General features: G+C 46.2%; 2 protein-coding genes across 4 annotated transcripts; one reads left to right on the top strand and one right to left on the bottom strand.

The window, feature by feature from the left end:
• The first annotated feature begins 1,928 nt into the window (after nucleotides 1-1,928).
• On the top strand, nucleotides 1,929-4,348 carry LOC105025953 (neuferricin). The gene is made up of 4 exons (XM_010897034.5): nucleotides 1,929-2,367; nucleotides 2,518-2,658; nucleotides 3,232-3,418; nucleotides 3,843-4,348. The coding sequence occupies exons 1-4, from the start codon at nucleotides 2,112-2,114 to the stop codon at nucleotides 4,009-4,011; spliced, it is 753 nt and encodes a 250-aa protein (XP_010895336.2). The 5' UTR covers nucleotides 1,929-2,111; the 3' UTR covers nucleotides 4,012-4,348.
• Nucleotides 4,349-4,708: 360 nt separating this feature from the next.
• On the bottom strand, nucleotides 4,709-23,619 carry ankfy1 (ankyrin repeat and FYVE domain containing 1). Of its 3 annotated transcripts, none has more exons than XM_010897032.5 (26): nucleotides 23,578-23,619; nucleotides 21,637-21,850; nucleotides 21,235-21,353; nucleotides 20,910-21,045; nucleotides 18,517-18,640; nucleotides 15,935-16,084; nucleotides 15,379-15,544; nucleotides 14,807-15,011; nucleotides 13,835-13,903; nucleotides 13,485-13,690; nucleotides 13,151-13,248; nucleotides 12,763-12,964; nucleotides 12,496-12,594; nucleotides 12,148-12,183; nucleotides 11,652-11,805; nucleotides 11,381-11,549; nucleotides 11,020-11,138; nucleotides 10,002-10,158; nucleotides 9,288-9,488; nucleotides 9,011-9,187; nucleotides 8,564-8,711; nucleotides 7,861-7,951; nucleotides 7,653-7,777; nucleotides 7,185-7,331; nucleotides 6,847-6,937; nucleotides 4,709-6,703 (listed from the first exon to the last, which is right to left on the bottom strand). In XM_010897032.5, exons 1-26 carry the CDS (start codon nucleotides 23,585-23,587, stop codon nucleotides 6,568-6,570), a joined length of 3,549 nt encoding a protein of 1,182 aa, XP_010895334.1. In that variant the 5' UTR covers nucleotides 23,588-23,619; the 3' UTR covers nucleotides 4,709-6,567. The 3 variants fall into 3 exon arrangements, with proteins under 3 accessions (XP_010895334.1, XP_010895333.1, XP_010895335.1); XM_010897031.5 differs by lacking the exon at nucleotides 23,578-23,619 and adding an exon at nucleotides 23,233-23,543; XM_010897033.5 differs by lacking the exons at nucleotides 12,148-12,183; nucleotides 23,578-23,619 and adding an exon at nucleotides 23,233-23,542.
• Between the last annotated feature and the right edge of the window lie 371 nt (nucleotides 23,620-23,990).

The following is a 23,990-nucleotide window of genomic DNA, read 5'->3' as shown; positions in this document are numbered from 1 at the left end:
TAAACTCCCTATGAAGGCCAAATTTTAGGAAGAAACTTAGAGAGGACCCAGGCTCAGAGGGGTGACCAGTCCTCTTCTGGCTGTGCAGGGTGAGATATTAAGAGTCCAATTGGAATAATTAATAAATGTATCTGGGCTAAATCCATAGTCTATTTAAATTTAGACTAAGTCAGAAGTATGACCAAATGGACATAAGCCGGCCTGTAATTAAAAGTGATAAACGTCATTGCCTGAGCGGGAGACCCCTTGAACACAGGTCACCCATCGGAGTGGCTGTGTCTTTAACCACTACACCGCAGTGCTAAACGTTTGCCCACGGTCGGTATAGCATCTCCCACGTTAGATAATTTTTTCACGCATTAACATAACGTCAAGTTTGAATATTTCACTAGGCACCTTCAAGCATTATGTTAAATTGACTTACGTTTCTTATTAAGTTTACCTCCACCACAAATAGCATCTATGAAATGCTTTTTTTCCACTGGCTTTTTTTAACAGCTTATTAGCCAGTAATAGGCTTACTAGTATCTAACCTACTTGGAAGTCAAAAGAACTGAACAATTTCTAGAAAGACTGAATATGAACTTGAATATGAATATGAAGCTATTTCATTTCACGGCAAGTTTTTCTTTCATTCGTGAATGACATTGATACAATAACTTTCAATTTAGGTGACAACAACTGACTTCTTTAATAAGAGAAAAGACGAGAGAATCGTGAAAACTCCTACTCTTTTACTGCCCAAGGAGTTTTGATCAAGCTTTTATTACCCCAAAAAGCATGCACGGATGTGTACTTTAAAAATCCACCAGAAATAGTCACAAAAGGAAAAAAAATATTTTAGGCATACTATAGTGTCGCTACTGAAGGTTGTAGCCAGCAAAGTTTTTGTCTATTCAAATCCTAATGCATTATTTAATAATTTACTATGACGAGATTCGAACACAGGACCTACCTCTACACTACACTATTTAACAAAGGTCAGTGGGTCACGATGTCACTCACTCACTCCCTAAGAGACATTTGCTGTTCTTGGCCGCTCTTCACTTTCACTCCTCCGCTTATGCGGTCTGGCAAAAATGCACCCTCAGTCATCTCATAACTGAAGAAATACACTTGCGTATCTCCAAAGTGTTGACCATGTACATTTCAGGCATTTACGTTTTATCAAAATATGCCAGTGGAAGACCTTGGAGAGAGTTTTTCTGCCTTCACAAACTTGCCAGGAGTGTTTGACACTCCTCTAGCTTCCAGCTCAAGTGCACATCCACTAGAAAGCAGTCGTACTTGCCTACAGAGCAGCAAGGGTTACTGCCCCTGCCTACCTTCATGTTTAAACTTCACATTCCTACCCAGGATCTTTGCTCTGCCATCTCTGGGATTGTCCTTGTCCAATGAGTTTCTATTTAGCCCAGTCAAACTGTTCTTTAACATGGCTGGCACTTCATTCAACTTACACTTGATGCCAGAACAGCAGTCCCTGCCCATTTTCTGAAAAATTATGAAATCCTACCGTCTTCTGAACAATTATGAAATCCTATCCAAAATAACTACAAAGCCTAACTAAATAACAACACATCATTTATAGAGCAGTCAGTAAGTAAAATTTCACCCATACAAGTGTTAGCCATGGTTTCATGCACAAGTGATCTGCATAGCCATAGACATTATGTCTATGTGCAGAGCTACCTCCTAACCATTTGTCTAATTCATTACAGTCGTTTCTGTAAATGTGTTCTAAGTCATCTGGGAAAATAATGGGAAATGATAAATTAATACATTTCCAGAAAGCATCCTTGAAAAAGCTTTGATGTATGTTTACTTCTGTTTGATGTGGGTGACACGGTGTCATAAAGCAATGTGGCGTATTTAATGGACAATGAACCCCAATGAACACGCTGACAACGAACGGTTTGGTTGGTACAGCACGGTTTCCAAAAGTTAAGAAACAATTGAACGCAGCCTAACCTTCTTCGGTGTGAGCATGCGCTGTGGATGAAACGCTTACTGAATACCCGGAAAAACAAATCAAAATAATCGGCAAGTATCCCAGTGATGTTAATTCATTGACAATACGTAACTGCAGGTGAAATCTGCAAAGCGTTTGCATAATGATAGGGTTTGTGATTTCGTTTATTTTTGTACTAGTGGCAATACTAATACTGCAACAAGACTGGGTCCACATCGCCATCAATACAACTTCATCGACGGTCCCACCTCCGCGGCTCATAACTAAAGACGAGTTATCACTGTACAATGGAGACGAGAACAGCAGGGGCCTTTACCTGGCTATTCTAGGACAGGTGTTTGATGTAGAAAAGGGCATGAAGCACTATGGACCTGGCGGTGGTTATCATTTCTTTGCAGGTGATTTCATTCTTGTCTTTTAGCTCGTGGCCTCAGTAGCTGTCTTTTGGCTGTAATCCTTTAAATAATACAGCAATTTATACACTTCAAAGTAAGTCACACTGAAAGTGAAACTTGTATCTCCTGCTGTTTTTCATGTCCCCTATTAAGGTAAAGATGCAACTCTGGCCTTTGTAACTGGGGACTTCACAGACCCTGGCCTGACTGATGACGTGTCTGGACTGTCCCCTGCACAGGTTGTGGCCCTGTATGACTGGCTCGCCTTCTATCACAAGGATTACAGGCCTGTGGGTAAGTATCAGGGCTGGGCCACGTGACAACCCCCAAGCGTGGTCCATTCTGTTTGATCAGGGGAATGTCTGAAATGACTGGACTGGTTTCAGTGTGGGTGCAAGTTGGTTTCTCCGTCCAGCCGACTCCTTCGACGTGTTTCTGTGATGCACTTGGCATGGCCTCTCCTTGTCGTCTCAAAACCCAGTGGACGAGAGCCAGTGAAGGAGAAATGAGGTGTATATGAAGTAAAAAAATAAATAAAAGGCTTGTCTTTGAGCAGCAGAAACAAGAAAATGGCCTGTGGTTGTATTTGAAAAGAAAATGACCAAAAGAGTCTGTAGTAGTCAGACCTCCGTCCCACCTAAACCCAAATGCATACCATTCCTTGGGATGCTTTCTAGCCCACTTCTTTTTATTGAGTTCAACAGCTTGTAGCCAGGCTTGTTCAACACATCAGACATGAGAAATCAAACACACAGACAATTGCATTGTACTGGATTACATGCCGTCACGTAGGCCCAGGGGAAAGTACAGAGAACCTCGATCAGATAATGAGTGTCTGACACTGAATTCTCCCCTTCAACACCGCAGGCAGACTAGTGGGTCGGTTCTACGGTGAGAGTGGTGAGCCCACTGAGGCCCTGCTGAAGGTGGAGGCAGTTCTGGAGGAAGGCAAGAGGCTGAAAGACCAAGCCAAAGCTGAGAACCAGAATCTCCCAGCCTGCAACTCAGAGTGGAGCTCCGCCAGGAACGGCCGGGTCTGGTGCTCCACCAAGAGGTCCTGAAACATTGGACTTGTTCAACATCGCAGCTGACCTCTCTGGTCTACAAATCAACCTGCATTGTAACCACTCATTATTGTTCATAGATTAGTCAGTAACCCAGTCACAATTTATCCTTAGTGCATTAATCTGTGCAGATCCTAACTTCCAAGCTGCCGTTTGGACCATAGAGGGTGCTCACTTCAAGCATAAACAACATTTCTGGTCGCCTCTTATTTGTTTTTCACAACGCTAAAACACTAAAATTAGTTCTATGAACAGTACACACAAAAACATTGTGCCAAATTCCAGAAGGATGACCATTAACCTGGTTTTCACACAAATCTTGGTTCCATTTGCAAAACTCTAATCAAAGCTCTCTCCTGTGGTTTTAAGCATGCTCTGACATGACTCATCTCCCTTGTTCCCGTCTCTCTTTAGTGGGGGAGTGCAGAGAGACTGGGCCGGTGTACCGAGGAAGCTCTTCTCCCCTGGATCAGGCCGCTCTCGCTGCGTCTGTGTCCAGAACTCCTCCAGATTGGAAAATGTCAACATCAGGGAGTACGAGGGCTGCCCTCCTTATGCAGAGTCGTGTCCGGTCACAGAGTAGAAGGCTTAGGGTTCAGATGAGTAAAAAGGCCGGTCTTCAAAGGCTGGGCCCCTCACACAAGCACTGAACTCAATATACTTTTAAAGTCAAGGACTTTCCTGGGGCCGTGGAATGGTCACTGTTTTGTTGTGAGCTCATTTGTGATTGTTGGCTGGTGAATGTGTTCTCCAAGATACGTTTCTGGCAAGAAGTTCCTGGTTGAGGCAGCAGTGTGTGATGAAGAAGTGATTGCCAGGAAATGTTCATGGGAGGATGTGTCTCTATCTTCCACCCAGCTGAGTGTGCTGGTGGTTGCTACCATGAGGCAAGACCATAAACATGAATTGGAATTCACAGAATTGGGGGGGGGGGGGGGGGACAAATACTTGAGAATAAATGACTTATTTGGAAATAGGAATAAAAGGGACATGTTCATTACTGTATCGGTATATAAACTACATGGAAAAGCCTTTGTTTCTTACAGTACATGTTTAGCATTTGTTTACAACTGATGATTGATAGGATGTGGTGAAGATAAAATGAATCTGAAACAGTCTTGAATACTTGTGAAAAGTACAGAGCGAAAACACGAGTTGTTATTTTCATGACCTTTATGTAAAGTCGTCCCCCCGTCTCTAAAATTATACGCAAGGAAGAGACGGCCTAGATATCTGAGCATACAGATACAATGTGCATAAAAGATTAACAGAGGCAAAGATTTCATTTTTTTCACAATTACAAAAAAAGCACAAACTGCATTAAGTACAAAACAGTTGTAGTGGTCAAAAATATTATACATTTATCTGTACAATTTAACAATGCCTAGACTGGACTACTGATTGGATCAGCTCCCACAACCACCTCTCACATTCTCTCCTATAATGATCAGAAATGTCACAATCTTGATAAAGTGCACCTGGTTAGGTTCTGAAATCAAGAAGCATAAAACAAGTTGGTTTCCTGGACAGAGATTAACTGGCCTGGTTCCGGACTAGAAGGCACCCGCCATAATCTGGATCTGGGAAACACGCCTGGTAGTTCAAGACCACACTTGATTTGAGGCAACCCCAATTGGAGCGTGTTACATATAACAACAAGCCACCCGATACGACAGTATTATGGAATGTACACTTTGGTGATCTGGGGACAAAATTCACAATGATTACGATAAAAATGTATAGGCTACAATTGAGATGACATGCATAGCATAATAGACATTTCGGCGCTAAGTATCATTTCAGAGCGACTATTTGGGACTAACCGGTCACACTGGACTGTTGAGATAGACTTTGAACGTGTGGTCTAAAAATGCTGTTTTGGTTGTTTTATGCAGTTCAGTTTCAATCAGGTGAACATAATCCCCTTTTTGATTTTTAAGAAGCAGACCACTAGCTTCCTAAACATGTAACAGATTTAATGAAGTGTTAGCTACCAGATTAGTGTTATGAGCATTTTAATGAGAGGGGAAAAAACTAGAACTGATTGAATTTATTTGTAGCGTGTGGAAAAGCTGTAGTCCCTACAAAACCAATGATCGGCGTTGCAGGCAACAATTAGAAAGGCAGTCAAATTCTGATATTCTGGCATTCTTCAGCCCATTGATGCCCAATTCAGGATTGGGAAACTGCTTTAACCAATCAAATCAGCCTGGATAAATGATAGTGTATAATCTGTTGCACTTCGTAAAGTGCCTGTGTAAATGCAGCCCTTTATTACCTTAAAATGCAACTAATCGGTCTATAGATCGTTAAAAGAAACAGACACCGAAGCCAACTGTCACAATGAATGAAAAATGAGGGGAAAGAAGCAACGATCAGCTTAAATATACAGACGTGGAAGAGAGATGAAGGCCAACTCTGCGTCCCAGTAATAATACTTCCCACCAAGTGTGCATTTTTAAAGCAGTCCTTTTGAATCCATGATGGAAAGTAAACCATTGCCCACTCTGAGAAAGTGCAGATTATTGGGACCAGGGGGGCAGGAGATGGTGGGGACTTTGTGAGGTTGGATGTCTCAGCAGCGCAATGTGTTAACTGGTTTAGCCCAAGAGATGGCCAGTGACTGACAGCTGCTGGAGAAACATTGTCCATTTGTTCTCAGGCTCCCAACGGAGATTCTTTAATCTCCGTTTAAAGGTATAATTCTCATGAGACCTTTAAACACTTGATAAATCATCATTGAGGTCAAATAATGACAACAACACGACCAGTAGTCCGATAAAACAATCTAAATAACGTCTGCCCTCACTCCCTCCAACTGGCCAAACCCAGGAGTCACTGAGCCAGGAAGATAGCGTTTCATTTACTCTGATTTAACAATTTCTTTAAAAGAAAAAAAGTGTACTTGGTAAGTCCTGCCAGAACACTAACATTTGTGTATAGACTGGAATGAATTGTACAGAAGTTGTGGTTTGTTCGTAGCTCTTGTCAGATAACGTTCCATGAGGGTAAACCTGGTTTTCACAGCCACACCGCCCTCCTCTCTCCAATGTTGCCCAGACCACAGTGCCAGGGTGATGAGCTGGGCACAGCCGCGTTAACGGGAACATCAAGAGATGAAAGCAGGCCACCCGTCCCATTAGCAGGACACTCCGCCCAGAGTCAGCACGTCAAAGCAGATATCACACACCCGCACAGGCCTGTTCAGGTCAAACTTAATGATGGGGATCTCCTTTATAGAACACTTGTGGCAGAGCAACCGGCCACAGTGGCGACTGGGGGGGGGGGGGCAAAGGACCAGGGAAACAGAATGTTTGGTGAGTTCAAATATAACGGTCAGAAACAGAACGTATTAGGTGGAATTACCAACTTCACTTGGTAGTTCTGAAGCTGTTAAGAAATCTCTTTTAGGTCTTACCAGTGATGTTTCCTTGTGGTGACTCCAAACTTGGCTGCACATTCATAACAGTTTGATCCATCACACCAAGGGGGTTCTTTGGACAACATATCTAAAACACACGGAATACAGTCAAAATAGCTCCCCATCCTCATAGACATTTAAAACACACTGACCAATGAGCATGGTAACTGCAACTTTCAGAAGTAAAATGTTTGTGTTTGCGCTAACAAAAGGGGCAGCATAGGACATTTAAAATGTAAACAGTTTTACGCATTACTGATATGACAAAGCAGGTGAACTAATGTTGACTGGGACTGAACTGATGAACATCAGGGTTACCCCAGCGCACATCTCACCTAGGAGTCGGAAGAGTAGCTGCTTGGTGGCTACTTGGTAGTTGAAGATGTTGATTCCCTGGTGGTTGTTGAGGCCCATGCGGGCACCAGACCTCACTATGGCTCGACATAGGTTGGCATTGCCCTTCATGTACGCCAGCAGCAGTACTGAGGAGCAGGACACGCTTGACATTAGTCGCTAGACTTCCAGGACCCTCCCGTTTAGTGTCCACTTTGTGGCTGGACGTTTTTGTTTCACACTATTTCTCTGCAAACCCCAGGACGACTGTCGTGTGTTTAAAGTCATGGGGTGGCAGCAGTTTTTGAAATAATGGAACCCAAGAAACTGGCCACTGTTAGCATTCTACAATTCTATATGAACAGTCAAAGAGGATGAGTTCCCAGACACTTCTGTTGTAGAATGGGTATAAATATATAACGCCAAGGAGCCAAGGAGACACTGTTTCAGCCCCCTGCTCGTCATCCTACCAGTGTTCCCTTCATTGTCTGGTTTGTCCAATGGGTACTCCGGCATGCACTCCAAGAACAGCTCAAAGATGGCTGCCGCGTTCTCTTTTCCGTACTGTCCCAGGACGTGCATTGGTGACTGGCCCCTGCGAATCAAACAAATGCTCAGTGGAAAACCCCCAGCAAACCTCCGTAATGGCCCTTAAAAGACATGGCTGGAGGAGCGTACCTGAGATTGAAGGCCTCGGCATCGATGTTGGACTCTGTGAGAAGGGCTCGCACATTGTTAAGGCGACCCTGCATTACTGCCAGGTGCAGGGCTAAGGATGGACAAAACAGAAAGACAAGATTACAGGACAGAAGAAAGAAGGCAGTGTTGCAGAAGTCTGCAGGTAAGCCAAAGCATCTCTCTCATTTCTGAGTCACGCAGCTTGGTGGACAAGCACACTCTCTGGATATGATGCCTCACCTGAAAAGGCTCCCATTTGTTAGCCAAGTGCCATAAAAGATTAACGGTAAACATGGGCTCCCCCCCCACAGAGATAACACAATCTGGAAACAATCTGTCATTGTGGCTGAAACAGCCCGGTCTAACATTACACCTCAGTTCCGTCGTTGTGGCTGAAACAGCCCGGTCTAACATTACGGCTCAGTCCCGTCGTTGTGGCTGAAACAGCCCGGTCTAACATTACGGCTCAGTCCCGTCGTTGTGGCTGAAACAGCCCGGTCTAACATTACGGCTCAGTCCCGTCGTTGTGGCTGAAACAGCCCGGTCTAACATTACGGCTCAGTCCCGTCGTTGTGGCTGAAACAGCCCGGTCTAACATTACGGCTCAGTCCCGTCGTTGTGGCTGAAACAGCCCGGTCTAACATTACGGCTAAGTCCCGTCGTTGTGGCTGAAACAGCCCGGTCTAACATTACGGCTCAGTACCGTTGTTGCCGTTCTCATCCACAGCAGAGAAGTCCACCCCGTTCTCCAGCAGCACAGAGCAGATGGTGGCCAGGTCCTGTTGTGCAGCCAGGTGGAGAGCCGTCTGCCGATGTTTGGTCAGCTCATTGACTTTGGCCCCAGCCAGCAGCTACGGACGACACGGTACGGGAGTCAGAAACACACCCTCGCCCGTTTAATCCCAGGTTGTCGCTCCTATTCAGTTTAGTTTTGTCTCTCCTTACTGCATATTAATGTGGTTACTAACAACATCAAAGACTGTTTATCTATTCCCACTAGAGAGTGTAATTAGAAAGCTGCTCAGCTCCGCTGGGTTAGATTTGTCAAAGCAAAGCCAACAGACTGCTTTCTAGAACAACAGCATAATTATCTATTCACTAGATACGAGCTGTTTAGCTTCAGAGCACGTAGTAGCTGGGTTATCGTTACCAGGTTGCGGACAATGATCTCTGAGCCAGCCTGGACAGCCAGGTGCAGCGGGGTCTGCTTCGCGGAGTCCTGTACCCGGGAGTTCACATTGGCCTGGACGCTGATCAGGAACAGAACACTCTCGATGTCAGAGTTCTGCACCGCCACGTGCAGGAAGTTACGCCCTTTGTTGTCCACCTGAGAGGACAGTAAAAAGATGTGGGAAAGATTCATAACATATACACAGTGTCACCTCCATTGACTACGGTGTGGCGAGAGGGCCAAAGGAGGCCCTCACCTGCTCTGCCGCCCCGGGCTCTCTCTTCAGGATGGCCTCTGCAGCCTTGTTGTTCTTGTGCGTCATGGCGCAGGCGAAGGGGGTCATGCCCTGGCGGTCACGGACGTTCAGGCGGATGTCCGGGTGGGAGATGAGCAGCTGGATGATGACGTTGTGCTGGTTGCTAATGGCAACGTGAATGGGAGCCCGGCCCTCAGCGTCCTGGGTAAAGACACAGCTTAGCGTTAGCCACACTGAACAGGCTAGGACGGGAGAGGTCCCTCGCGCAGTTAGACCAGCCCTCTGAAAGGCTCACTGGCTGGGCGTTCTGCAATGCACTCGTGGACTAGCCTGACGACTGACGCTGGATCCTAACGCTGCCCTGTCGTTCGCCACACACTTAATCCGGAATCTGGCTTTAGTGAAGACGACTGTGGGGACGAGGGCCGTCATTCGTGAACGACTAATCAAGGACTGGATTGTCTCTAACCAATCAGGGTATCAAAGCCAATAACATTCTCAAACCGCTGCTTCATGAACGCGTGTTCTGGGACCAGAGTAGGTGTTTTTCTGAAGGTTTTTAGACATTTTAATATCTAGACTCGTAGCAAAGAAGAACAACATTACTCTTAATGTGGCGTAGCGTTTGGTGGAAGTCTGGGTAGCCAGGTGAGTTGTAGACAGCCTGTCGGTAAGGTCCAGAAGGGGTACCAGGCCCAGGCTCGTGAAGCCTACCTGTGTGTTGACATTGGCCCCAAACTCCAGAAGGCACTGCACCACCTCTTCCAGTCCCCAGCTGGCCGCCAGGTGAAGGGGGGACTGTCCATCCCGGGCCTCCTCGTCACCCTCACCGTTGGGGCCAGGACGCCGAGGGCTGTTTACATCACAGCCACTACAGAGGACAGAGACAGGTGGATGGTTACACTGGACAGAAACATCTCCGCTAGCACTACACCAAGAGGCGACAGTAGAGAGACTACAGCGTTAAAGACGACATAGCAGCATGTGCTGAACTACTGAAAGGGAAAACTTTGCACATCAGCATTTGATTTTGATTGTAACTCATGCCTGAAAATAAAGCTACATGTCAGATTACTAAGTGTTGAGTCTTCCGTGTCCTGGTCAAACCAACATTAGAAAGACCCCTCACACAAGGTAGACGCCATGATGAAGTGACTATGTCGACGAGGCTGAGATCACATTAAGTAACTACCGAGCTACCTTTGTATGGGGCCTATGGCAACTGAGACCACCTCCTGTTGCTGATGCTTTTCAAACCAAGATGGATTTCTCAACTGGATTGACTCAAATGGAATAGCGAATAATTCCTCTTCCAGCAAAAAAATTGGGCAGAAACTTGGTGGGCAGGTGTAAGAATGTACCAAACGTTCCAGGTGACTGTGTGAAAGACTGAAATTTCAGCAGAACAGCCACTGAAAATCTGACTACAAACTTCTTCCCATGGTAGTGCCAGGAAAGTTCAAACACAGTGAGTAAATAGACCTGTAGATGACAGTCGTGGAGCCGTTAGCCCAATGATGAATCAGGGTGTTAGAAGGTGTGGCCAAGGTGACTCAGATTGCAGAAGGCTGTGAACTTGCAATACAAAGGGATGAGTCTAATTGGTGTTGAGCCCAGGCAGAAATGAGTTGAGGCACCCAGGGATGAAGGCTTCAGCAAAGCAAGGCCCGTCCCTCTGTTTTGGCAATGTGTTCATTGGATAAAAGGGGCACGAGTGTGCGTTCAGTCATACCTTCGGATGAGGAAGCAGGCGGTCACCTCGTTGTTCTCATCCACAGCCCTGTGGAGGAGTGTCTGCTGACAGCCCGAGGGACCGGAGCTCCAACTGGTGGCATCACAACCATGTCGGACCTGCAGAACAGTGGCAGCGACGAGAGATGCAGAAACAACCTCTTACAACTAGGGACCAGCAGCATGGGGTGGTCTACAGTTCCCAGAAACTACACACACACACACACACACAACATCCTACTGCTAGTGTAGCAAAACTTCTACCTTTCCATGCGGTACTATCTAATAAAAACACACAAACAACCATCACGGGATTGTTCCCCACCCACCCCTCCACGCCTCTTCCTCTTCCCAGACCTCACCAGTGTGGAGGCGATGTCCTCCAGGCCATTCTCCAGAGCCAGCCACAAAGGGGGGTGCCCCCTCTCGTCCACCACGGACATGTCGGCCCCCCGCGTGCATATGGCGTCCACCACCAGGGGGAGCTGGTTGCTGATGGCCAGCTGCAGTGCGGTCTCCCCTTCCTGGGTCCTGCGTTGATCAAGACCCCCACAGACGTCAAGTTAAACTCCACGCGGGGGAAAGCGAGGAATTGAGAGATCTGTTCCGTACGTGGCGTCACCTCTGTCCTACCTAACGTTGATGTCCGCCTGGTGCTCCAGGAGAAACAGGGCGCTCTTGCTGTCCTGTCTTTGGATGGCCATGTGGAGCAGGGTCTGACCGTTAGACATGGTGTCATTGATGGACGCCCCGGAGCCTAGGAGCTGAGCTGCTATGTTGTGCATTCCTGAGGGACAGGCCAGAGAAACCACAGAGACTTAATGAGACCGGCCGGAGAAACCACAGACAGACCTAATGAGACATGCCAGAGAAACCAGACAAACCTAATGAGAGACAGGCCAGAGAAACCACAGACAAACCTAATGAGGGACAGGCCAGAGAAACCCGAGAAGAAAAGGGACAAAGTATGGAGGACAAGTGAGAAGTATGACCTCAAACTGGATATATCTGGGAGAGGAGCTACTACTGGAATAACTGTAGACTAAGTCTGTAGACAAGGTCTGTTGTCTAGGTCTGTGGAGTGGCTAAGCTTGATTATTTCAACTATGAAGCATTTGACAGCACATACCTCCTCTGCTTGTCTCGCTATCCATGGCATGTGAGACTGGAGGAGGAGGAGGGGGAGGTGTGAAGGAGTGAGGCCTTCACTACAAGGACATGACACTACATTTGTCGGTCAGTTCTTTCAGACTGACGTAGCTAGTAGCTGCATAAATGATATTACTTTATTGTAGTCGTGTTTCTGGTCGTGTTGTTAGTGTAGTCGTGTTTCTGGTCGTGTTGTTAGTGTAGTCGTGGTTCTGGTCGTGTTGTTAGTGTAGTCGTGGTTCTGGTCGTGTTGTTAGTGTAGTCGTGGTTCTGGTCGTGTTGTTAGTGTAGTTGTAGTTCTGGTCGTGGTGAAGGATTTGAAGCCTACCTGTCCAGAGGGCCAGGCCCAATACTGTCTGGTCCATAGAGTCTTTGAGGCTGAAGTCTGGGATGATCTGCAGGTTGTTCGTCGCATGAAGAGCATTGGCTGAAAACAAAACCAGGAAACTAGATTGGTGCGTAGGGAACAAATCCAATTTCACAGATGTCCTCTGACCTCTTAGCCTCATCAACCCAACTGCAGGCAACAGCAACATATGTCATTAATAGGAGTCTTTTGGAATAAAAAAGACAAAGGCTCTGTCCACCGACGCACCTTTCTGCTCCAGGATGACGGAGACCACGTCAGGGTGGTTGTGTACGATGGCCATGTGGAGGGGGCTCTGCAAGGAGACCCCCTGGCCATCGCTGGGTAGGGCCTTCTGGGTCTGGAGGTTTGGGTTAGCCCCCTGCTGGAGCAGCTCTGCGGTCAGCCCTGCCAGACCACTGCGACACGCCGTGTGGAGAGGGGTCTCGCCCTGTGGGTGGGCCAGTTGATCAGAAGACTGAGTCACTGCTGCTCATCATCATCCATAGTACAATAAATGAAAATGTGTTGAGGAACGTGTTTGGAAGATTGTCTGCCGGATAGCTTGTTAAGTCCTTTGTGGAGAACTAGCGGATCTGCGGTGTGTCATGTGATCCGGCCGTCCGACGTAACATACCCATTTGTTGACATGGTTGACCTTTGCCCCGTGCGTGGCCAGGAAGAGGGCAGCAGCCTCATTGTTTGCACCTGCTGCCCTCTGCAGGAGACAGTTCCCTGAATAGGGAGGGAACCAGACATTTCAGCAGGTTCCCCACAAGCAGACATTCCCGCAGGTTCCCCACAAGCAGACATTCCCGCAGGTTGCCCACAAGCAGACATTCCCGCAGGTTCCCCACAAGCAGACATTCCTGCAGGTTCCCCACAAGCAGACATTCCTGCAGGTTCCCCTCAACGTATTTCCTGTGTTCCCTGAGAGCGGTATGGTCAGTATGGCTTCTCCTGAACAGTACCTGAGGCGATGTCTGGTGCGTCTGGGTTGCTGCCTCTCTTGATCAGCTGGGCTGCAAAGCTGTTCTCATCAAAAGACGTCCCGTTCTCCACCACCGGCGCATCATCCTCGAAGGGGTTCACGTTGGGGTCAGAGGTCACGGTGATGTACTGCAGGGCCAACCACAGAGGGGTGCTTCCCTCGTGGTCCTTCAGCTCCAGGTCCAGTCTGAGTAGGGCGGGAAGGAAGAAAAGTAGGACGGATGACAGTGTTATGCTGGGTAATAGAGGTGACTAAGCCGGCTGTTGTCAACGAGCGGTTGTCAACGAGCGGTTGTCAGTTGCTCGAAAAGGTTTAGTTGTTTTAACTCACTGTTTGCACAGTAGGAGCTGGTTGAACACAGCCTCATTCCCAGACAACACAGCCTCGTGTAAGGGAGTTCTGGGGGAAACAGAAAACAACAGCATGAGGACAACGACAGGCGCGCACGCAGAGAGGCGCGCACGCAGAGAGGCGCGCACGCAGAGAGGCGCGCACGCAGAGAGGCGCGCACGCAGAGAGGCGCGCACGCAGAGAGGCGCGCACGCAGAGAGGCGCGCACGCATTTCAATAGACTATTTCATCTGATTTCATGTCTCAACAGACCAGAAGGGGGTCACCACATCAAGGGGATGCTGCATGTTCAGTAAGACCGACCTGCCCTTGCTGTTCTGCATGTTCAGTAAGACCGACCTGCCCTTGCTGTTCTGCATGTTCAGTAAGACCGACCTGCCCTTGCTGTTCTGCATGTTCAGTAAGACCGACCTGCCCTTGCTATTCTGCATGTTCAGTAAGACCGACCTGCCCTTGCTGTTCTGCATGTTCAGTAAGACCGACCTGCCCTTGCTGTTCTGCATGTTCAGTAAGACCGACCTGCCCTTGCTGTTCTGCATGTTCAGTAAGACCGACCTGCCCTTGCTGTTCTGCATGTTCAGTAAGACCGACCTGCCCTTGCTGTTCTGCATGTTCAGTAAGACCGACCTGCCCTTGCTGTTCTGCATGTTCAGTAAGACCGACCTGCCCTTGCTGTTCTGCATGTTCAGTAAGACCGACCTGCCCTTGCTGTTCTGCATGTTCAGTAAGACCGACCTGCCCTTGCTGTTCTGCATGTTCAGTAAGACCGACCTGCCCTTGCTGTTCTGCATGTTCAGTAAGACCGACCTGCCCTTGCTGTTCTGCATGTTCAGTAAGACCGACCTGCCCTTGCTGTTCTGCATGTTCAGTAAGACCGACCTGCCCTTGCTGTTCTGCATGTTCAGTAAGACCGACCTGCCCTTGCTGTTCTGCATGTTCAGTAAGACCGACCTGCCCTTGCTGTTCTGCATGTTCGGGTTGGCCCCGGTCTTGAGCAGGGCCTCTGCGATGCGTGCCACGCCCCCCATCACCTCCCCGGAGTGCTTCTTGGGGCTGAAGGAGCACACCAGGTGCAGGGGCGTCTCCACCGCCCCTACTGTAGCGGCATTCACCTGTGCTGAGTGTCGGACGAGGAAGGTGGAGGCAAACTCATCACCTGCAGGGAGGAGAGTCAGGGGTGGGTGGAGGTCCGGTGTCCAAATTCCACGACTGGTTATGTGCAGGAGCAACAGTGTGGAGGTGCAACAGTGTGGAGGTGCAACAGTGTGGAGGTGCAACAGTGTGGAGGTATGGAGAATCAGGATCCATATATATGCATCACCTCTTATGGTGACCTCTTCCATCCACACACGCACGTGCGCACACACGCCTATTCGTAAATTCCACTGCACGTAGTGACTGTATTCATGTGTAAATGAGCCTTTCAATCATTATTCTTTGGGCCAGGACTTTAATAGTAAATGGCTTAAATAACTGTGAAATGAAACTATATAAAACAAAACAAGTGTGCCAGCACTTCCTACCTCTTTGGATGGCTTTGTGCAAGAGGCTCCAGCCACTCTGGTCCACCATGTCCACATCTGCCTTGTTGTTGACGAGCGTTGTGGCGATACTCTCCAGTTTGCGTGACAGGGCCAGATCCAGTGCCAAGTCGCCACTGTTGTCCAGCTCATTCAGCTTCCCAGGCAACTATGTATGTGGACAATACAAGACGTGTGGGCCCTTCACAACCGATGAAACTGGGCTAGAGGGTGGGTCATCATCCACCACTCCATCAATCGCTCTGGGAATGTTTTTATTTGGATGTATTCAGGTTTATGAATACATGACCTGTTACACCCCTAGTCAACATAATAACCTGTCCTTTGTGGAGTAGAAAGTCCTTTTAAATAAAAATTATAAATAATTAAAAAAAAAACACCAGAAGTGCATGTCCCTGGACACCCAACACATACAGCAACTTTACCACAGAAGAACGTGCTGCGATCTGAGCTCCATCTGAGAGAACAGGATGTTTGTTTTCCCTGAAACATAACACCTACATATGGTATAACGCAAACCTTTGAAGTTCTCACTCACCTGTGAGTCCATCTCGATGAGGAAGAGGAAAACCACATCTTCCCTCTCCACCTTGATGGCCTTGTGAAGTGGGAACTCGGTTTTAGATTTGATCATCTTGTAGAGCAGTGGAGCATTCATAGTGCTAAAGTCCTCTTTCCTCAGATCATCCTGTTGAGAAAGGTGGCAGTTTGGAAACATATATTGTTTTTTACGTCTGTCAAACAGATGTAATTACTAAAGAAAAGTAAAATGTTATTTATATTTTCCCTTCTCTGTAATGAAACCATGATATTCATGGTATCAATACTGTATTCACATTCAAATAAATCTCTCCCCCCATCTAATAAAAGCTTGGGCCAGAGTAATAAATGTAAATTTGAGAGAGAGAATGTTTTACTAGGTGAAAGTCACCAGCTCCTTGACATGCAGAGAGGGCTGGCTGGAGATACCATCAGATCTGGTCTCAAGAACAGAAGGACGGGGTCTGCAACCACCACAATGGACACAAGGACGCAGCACAGATGACTGGCCCGCTATGGGGTACCAGGAGTGTGCGGCTGTCGGTTACAACTTGGCCACAAGATTGTTGACAGGACTCAAATGAACGGAAGGATTTCTTATTTGTTTTTTTAAACATGTCTTTAGACAAGTTAAGTACAGTTCTCCCGTCGTTTTTTAAACACCACCAAACAAAAATGTGCATTTGGAATAGTCGCATAATGTGCCGCATGAAAACATTTAGCGCATTTTCTGACTTAGGGAGGGGTTTTAGCGAGGACTGGGTGATCTACGCACCTGTTTAATAGTCCACAAAAAAAAATTTTACATTTGCCTTTAGGCTTGCATGTACGTTAACTACATGTAAATGAAGCCACGCCCACCAGCCACGCCCACCATAGAAGGACAATCACGAGCAGGTTGAACAATGGACAAGGATTTCAAGGGGGGGGGGGCTTTATTACAAAGAAGGCCTGTGGTGATTTCATGACAGCTGGGAACACAGTCAAACATCTAAGACCTTCAGGTTGGGAAATCTGAGCTCTAGGATGATGCCAGAGGTTACAACTTGACATTTGGAGTTGGATTACCATTAAAAAAAGGAAAATCTGTTCAGAGCTAGTTTTTCCAGTTGTAATGCAAGTTGCCAGTTTTGAATGCAGCAGCCAGCAGATGTAACGTGCACTGACAAAGGAGGCCTACTTAGTGTCAGGTGCTAATCAGGTACTGATTTAGACCTGGGTTACAAGTGGAATGCAAACAGGTAAACTAGAAAACCCAAGTACTCAAGGTCCCAGTGTTTCCTACAGGACTTTATATTAGCAGCAGGGGCAGCTATTATCCTAGTAGGGGCAGTTTTTCTGTTCTTCCTTTTTACTTTGTATTTTCAGTCAAATCTGTTGAACTCTTCCTTATCTAGATAAAATACTTTGGTTTTCCACAAACTGACAGGTAGATAAAAATCTAGCCACTCAGTTTAGTTTTTTACCTACAAAAAATTGTTTCCTCCAATTTCACCTTAACCGACAAATAACTGAGGATGCAGTGTAATGTTGCTAAATAATGCGTGGATTTCTAGTAACAAATAGTGGTATTTTACTCTCACCAAAATCTTGGGACCCGACTTCAAGCAAAGACATCCTAGATGAAACCAATGTGCCCTTCACAGGAGTGCCTGACACAATATATTGAATCTCATTATACTGTAGTAACCTGACGTCTTTGCTGGCAATTGCAGTTTAAACACAAACTGATATCACCAAGCAAGTGAACAAAATGTAAATACAGATGAACAATCGGGTCACCAATGTATGTCTGATAACAGCCTGCTGACCAGTGAAACATCAGTTGACTAGTGAACAGTCAGTTGAACAGTGAGGCGTCAGTTGGACAGTCAGTTGAACAGTGAGGCGTCACTTGGACAGTCAGTAGAACCGTGAGGCGTCACTTGGACAGTCAGTAGAACCGTGAGGCGTCACTTGGACAGTCAGTAGAACCGTGAGGCGTCACTTGGACAGTCAGTAGAACCGTGAGGCGTCACTTGGACAGTCAGTAGAACCGTGAGGCGTCACTTGGACAGTCAGTAGAACCGTGAGGCGTCACTTGGACAGTCAGTAGAACCGTGAGGCGTCAGTTGAAGAGTCTGTTGAACAGTGAGGCGTCAGTTGGACAGTCGGTTGAACAGTGAGGCGTCAGTTGGACAGTCGGTTGAACAGTGAGGCGTCAGTTGGACAGTCGGTTGAACAGTGAGGCGTCAGTTGGACAGTCGGTTGAACAGTGAGGCGTCAGTTGGACAGTCGGTTGAACAGTGAGGCGTCAGTTGGACAGTCGGTTGAACAGTGAGGCGTCAGTTGGACAGTCGGTTGAACAGTGAGGCGTCAGTTGGACAGTCGGTTGAACAGTGAGGCGTCAGTTGGACAGTCGGTTGAACAGTGAGGCGTCAGTTGGACAGTCGGTTGAACAGTGAGGCATCAGTTGGACAGTCGGTTGAACAGTGAGGCATCAGTTGGACAGTCGGTTGAACAGTGAGGCATCAGTTGTACAGTCAGTTGAAGAGTCGGTTGAACAGTGAGGCGTTAGCTGGAAGGACAGTGAACACTGACCCAGTGGCTGGCGATGATCTCTCCACAGTAGTTCATGAGGGTTGTAGCGTTCAGCTCCTCAGCCGTCTGGTAGAACCGGATGCAGTTCCTCACATTCACAGATGACATCACTCCTTTTTCACACCTTTTCCAGGGGACCGAAGGCAATGTTTCAGGTTAAAGATTACATTTGCCTGGATGTCAATGGAACACGAGGTGATTTCGAAATCTGACATCCCCTTATTTTGGTAACATTGAACAATGCAGTCATAGCCACAAAGAACACGTGCCTTAAGGTGTTCAAACCCACAGTGTTTCGTCTGGTTTCGGAGGGATGAGATGATATTACTTATAGGGAAGTACAAGAACTTTATATAAAAAAATATGACACACACACACACACACACACAGCCATTCGAATGTTTGGCATCACTTAGATGTCTTCATCATGAAAACATACAGCTCCGGAAAAAATTAAGAGACCACTGCACTTTTTTCTTTCCTTTCCAAAAAAGTTGAAACGGTTTGGAGAGAAGAACAGAGGGGTTATAATTAAGAGACCACTGCAAATTGAACGCTTCTGTTCCTCACTCAAAACCTGGCTTCTCAATGTTTTTGGAAAGGAAAGAAAAGGTGCCGTGGACTCTTAATTTTTTCAGGAGCTATACATAAAATGAGTTATATAGCAAAAGGAAACAGCCTTTGACAAGATTAGAAATAATAATTTGTAGTTGAAATAATAAAATGTCCTTCAAACTTTCCTTTTGTCAAAAAACACTCCATGTGCTGCAATTACAGCCTCGCAGACCTTTGGCATTCTAGTTGTCAATTTGTTGAGGTAATCTGAAGAGATGTAACCCCCATGCATCCTGAAGCACCTCCCACAAATTGGATTAGCTTGATCGCCACTTCTTACGTACGGTCAAGCTGCTCCCACAACAGCTCAATAAGGTTGAGATCCGCCACTCCATTATAGACAGAATACCAGCTGACCGCTTCTTCCCTAAATAATTTGTGTATAGTTTGGAGCTGTGGTTTGGCATTGTCCTGTGCTTTGTCACTGTCCTGTTGTAGGAGGAAATTGGCTCCAATCAAGCGCCATCCACAGGGTATGGCATGGCGTTGCAAAATGGAGTGATGGCCTTTCTTCTTCAAGATCCCTTTAACCCTCTACAAATCTCCCACTTCACCTCCAACAAAACATCCCCAGACCATCACGTTGCACCCACCAAGCCGGACAGATTGGCGTCAAGCCCTCCTCCAGCATCTTTTCATTTGGTCTGCGTCTGACCAATGTTCTTCTTTGTGATCCGAACACCTCAAACTTAGATGTGTCTGTTCATAACATGTTTTTCCAATCTTCCTCTGTCCAGCGTCTGTCTTTTTTTGCACCACTTTAAAACTTTTCTTTTTATTGGCCAGTCTAAGATATGGCTTTTTCTTTGCAATTATTTAATGAAGCTGCCAGTTGAGGACCTGCAAGGCATCTGTTTCTCAAACTAGAAAATCTAATGCATTTGACATCTTGCTCAGTTGGGCACCAGTTCCTCCCACTCATCTTTCCATTCTAGTTAAAGCCAGTTTACGCTGTCCTGTGAAGGGAGTAGTACACAGCGTGGTACAAGGTTTTTCAGTTTCTTGGCAATTTCTCATATGGAATAAGCCTTAATTTCTTAAATTAAAAATAGACTGACAAGTTTCAGAAGTTAGTTATTTGTTTCTGGATATTTTGAGCCTGTAATTAAACCCACAATTGATGATGCTCCAGATACTCAGTCTAAATGCCAGTTTATTTCTTCTTTAAATCAGCACAACAATTTTCAGCTGTGCTAACAACCGCAAAAAAGGGTTTTCGAATGATAAATGTACCTTTTAAAATGATAAACTTGGATTAGCAATCAAAGTACCATTGGAACACAAGACTGATGGTTGCTGATAATGGGCCTCTGTACGCCTATGTAGATATTCCAATTTTAAAAATGAGCGGTTTCCAGCTACAATAGTAATTTAAAACATTAAAACACTACACCGTATTTCTGTATAATACATATATAAAGTTCTGGTGACTTTCTAAAAGAATGAAAAATGCTGACACCATCTAAAACTTATTCCCAACACAAAAACGTTGCCCAATATCCCAGCCTTTTGGTAATATTATTTGTTAAATGATTCATACTTATTACTGTATATGATCTATATAATCAATTAATTAATGTAGCCCAACTGTTGCAACCGGTGTCTTTCCGGTAAGATAATCTAACCAATAACCGAAAGGTTGCTAGATCAAACCCCAAGAGCCGGCAACGTTAGTCCCTGAACAAGACCACCAACGCTAATTTCTCCTTGGTCCTTGCACTAATCCTGGAAAGAAAAAACTAAAATAAAAACCGGACTGCGTGTGTCCGGCAGCCTACCTCTCCCGGAGCAGCTGCAGTTGGAAGCGGTTGGCCAGCTTCATCAGCTCAATGAGGAAGGCGTCGTCCTCGCTGAGCTCCAGATTGTCTGTGTAGGCCCAGCGCAGCATCGCCATGGCAACCTCCGGCTTGGCATCTACAACACCCAGAATGGGGGAAACGACAGCGTCAACGACCCAGTGTGAAGGAAACATTTACTAAACGGCAGCTCCACTTTCGGTGAGTTGCCTTTGATGGAGACGGGTGAAATAAACGGTGGACTCGTACTTCATCTCCGGCTACATTCTGGGGCGTTGTGACGGCGACAGCCAGGAGGGAAACTCACCTGACAGGTCCAGTTCTGAAGTAGACGCCAGGCTGGCCAGGCTCCAGGCATCGCTGCGAGCGGCCAGGACAAACTTGTGAGCGTTGATCGTCTGCCCTCCGACAATCAACTTCAGGTCGCTACAGTCACGACATCAGTGGGAGAGAGAGAGCACAGTCCATACTCACTCGTCGCTACAGAACTCGGCATTGCATGCGCTTCCCAACATGTCTGTGGACAGCTGTTAATCACAGAGTCTACGACCTTGGGGTATTCTCTACGAGAAATAATTCATCGGTGGATGCCATCCAACAGTACAATGACTATCACATCAAGTAAAAGAAAATTATAATTACAAAAAAAATGTAATGCAGGTGGTCTAACTAACAGCGGCTGTACGCACGTGGGATCCCAGCTCCGTACCTGTACTGCTCCTGCAGGTAGAGTTCGGCCACGATGTCCAGCAGGCGGCTGATGAACGTGTCTCCCGCCCTGGCTCCGGCCGAGCCCTGGCCGGAGGCCTGAGCAGCCAGCACGGCACAGCGCCTCTCCGTATCAGCCAGCTTCTGCTGCATCTTCACATACTCCTGCCTCAGCAGGGCTAGATGCTTCTGCAACTTGGCCACCTCCTCTGTCCCTAGGGAGGGAGGGAGAGATGGGGTGTCAGGCAGAAGGTGAGAGAATTGGGTAAAGAGCTATGTCTATTGGTGGGAGCAGTGGCGATGAGCACTCCCACAGCACTGATTTGTTCATATACAACAGGTATAATCAGTGCTGTGATAGCAAATGGAAAGAGAGAACTTGATGTAGAACTGGGCTGTGACAACAAGTAATCTCATTTTGTCTTGTAACAGGAACCCAAAGATCAGCTAGCCTATGTATTGCTACAATGAAGCCCATTTTTGCAAGGCAGCTTCCTGCCTGTATAACAGGCCATGGTTGTTTCAGATTAGGGCTGAAGATGAGTCGAAGGCCAATCATAACAGGGTTGCACATAACTCCCCTCCCACATTTCCTTCCCTTTTCTTCCTAAGTTTCAGTAAAGAGGGAATGCTGACTCAGCACATTGCATTCACTTCATGGTTAAATCTAGGTGGCTGGCAAAGGGTTGAAAGCCAGAACCACCTGATCAACAGACAGGAAAGGATCGCTGCTGCAACAGGGAGATAAGATGAGCTGTTAAACGAAAAACTGGAGCCACAACCAAACAACATAGATATAAATTACAAAGTGCAACCTGTACACTTCATTCATAATGTTCCATTCATTTTAACTGCCAATGCTTTGAATGTTTAAAGCATATTACATTGAACCGAGCACCTTCAGACATATTTAAAATAAAAAAAGTTTATACAATCTAACTGGTGAAAAACTATTGACTTGAGTTGTTCTGAAGACGTACTGTAACTAAGCATGTAGCCTTTAGGAAGTAGAGTTGACTAGCTCTTATATGCACACTGCAACTCCGACGTCACACAGCATTTCGGTTTTATATAAAAAAAATACTCATTTCAGCACCAAAATGTTTTTAATAAAAACTATTGTATGTTACATCGGAGCCACATTCTGACAAACCTCGGTCCTTAACTTCAATAAAGTGAGTTGTTAAATACATGACTGCTAATTCACTGCAGAGGCTGAATGTAAAAAAATATTGTAATTGGACAGAAAATGCAAATAATTTGCAGAGTAACCAATTTAATATTCACTCAAGGTAAACTGCCCTATCACCAATAGCTCCAACCAAAACCCTGTCCGTTTAGGTATTCTAACTAGCTAGCTAACCGCAAGAAAACCAGTTTACAGTACTACTGTACATAAAAGCAATTGTACATTTGGTTACCATGTTTAATCTGTATTTAGACTACACTGTAGACAGAAACGCTACACATTATTATTGTACCGTTATTCTCATAATAAAAAATGACCTCGTCATTTTGATAATTTGCAAAGTCGCTAACGTCAGCAAGCTAGAGAAGTAACCACATCGACGAAAAAGGCCAACAAGTGTATAATCACCTTTGTTATGCATTCTGTGTTCGCAAATTATGTTTTCTTTTGCTACCAATACAGCTCATTACGTTCAACCACCCGGCGAATTACCTAACAAGTGCCTATAGAGTAGTTAACGTTAGCCGCCTTCTCCGCCCAACCCACACCACCACTGGTCAGCAACACCACCTGACTAGCAAACTGCGAAATTGACTTCTAACGGCACTAGACGGATGCAAGACACTTGTTTACGTCTTATTGCGCTGCAAATCCAAATAAGCTGAAATATAGCATAATCATTCAGTGACTCTGGCAATACATTTATTCGCATCTAATAAAGGGCGTATAAATATTCAAAAATCTATCACATACCTTCCGCCATGTTGTTTCCGTGGCTTTAGGTTTTCTATCGCGAGACGCGAGATGACAAAACGAAATATGGGCGGAGACAGTATATTCTCCGGTCTCCAATACTCAGTGGTCTCAGTCGGTCTGATCAGCATCTTCCTGGAGTAACCCCGTACCCAGGGGGGGCCTCGAAACGAGATTACCAAAATTACTTGGCACCTTTGACTAATAGTACTGTGAATTACATCGACTTGTTTCCATGTGTGCATTGTATGACTGATAGTGTGGTTCACTCTTACCTATAGAATATTTTAGATACACATACTATTCAGTTACTAAAATGCATACATTGGTAATGTATTTAGCTACAACCGCAAATTTGTGGTAAATTGCGGAGGGTGAGACATTTGTGCAAAGAACTGCAGTATGGTGAAGCG

This window comes from Esox lucius, chromosome 7 (assembly GCF_011004845.1).
Source record: "Esox lucius isolate fEsoLuc1 chromosome 7, fEsoLuc1.pri, whole genome shotgun sequence".
In the NCBI taxonomy this organism is placed as follows: domain Eukaryota; kingdom Metazoa; phylum Chordata; class Actinopteri; order Esociformes; family Esocidae; genus Esox; species Esox lucius.
Note: the sequence above shows the minus strand (reverse complement) of the source record. Positions and strands in the feature narration are given on the sequence as shown.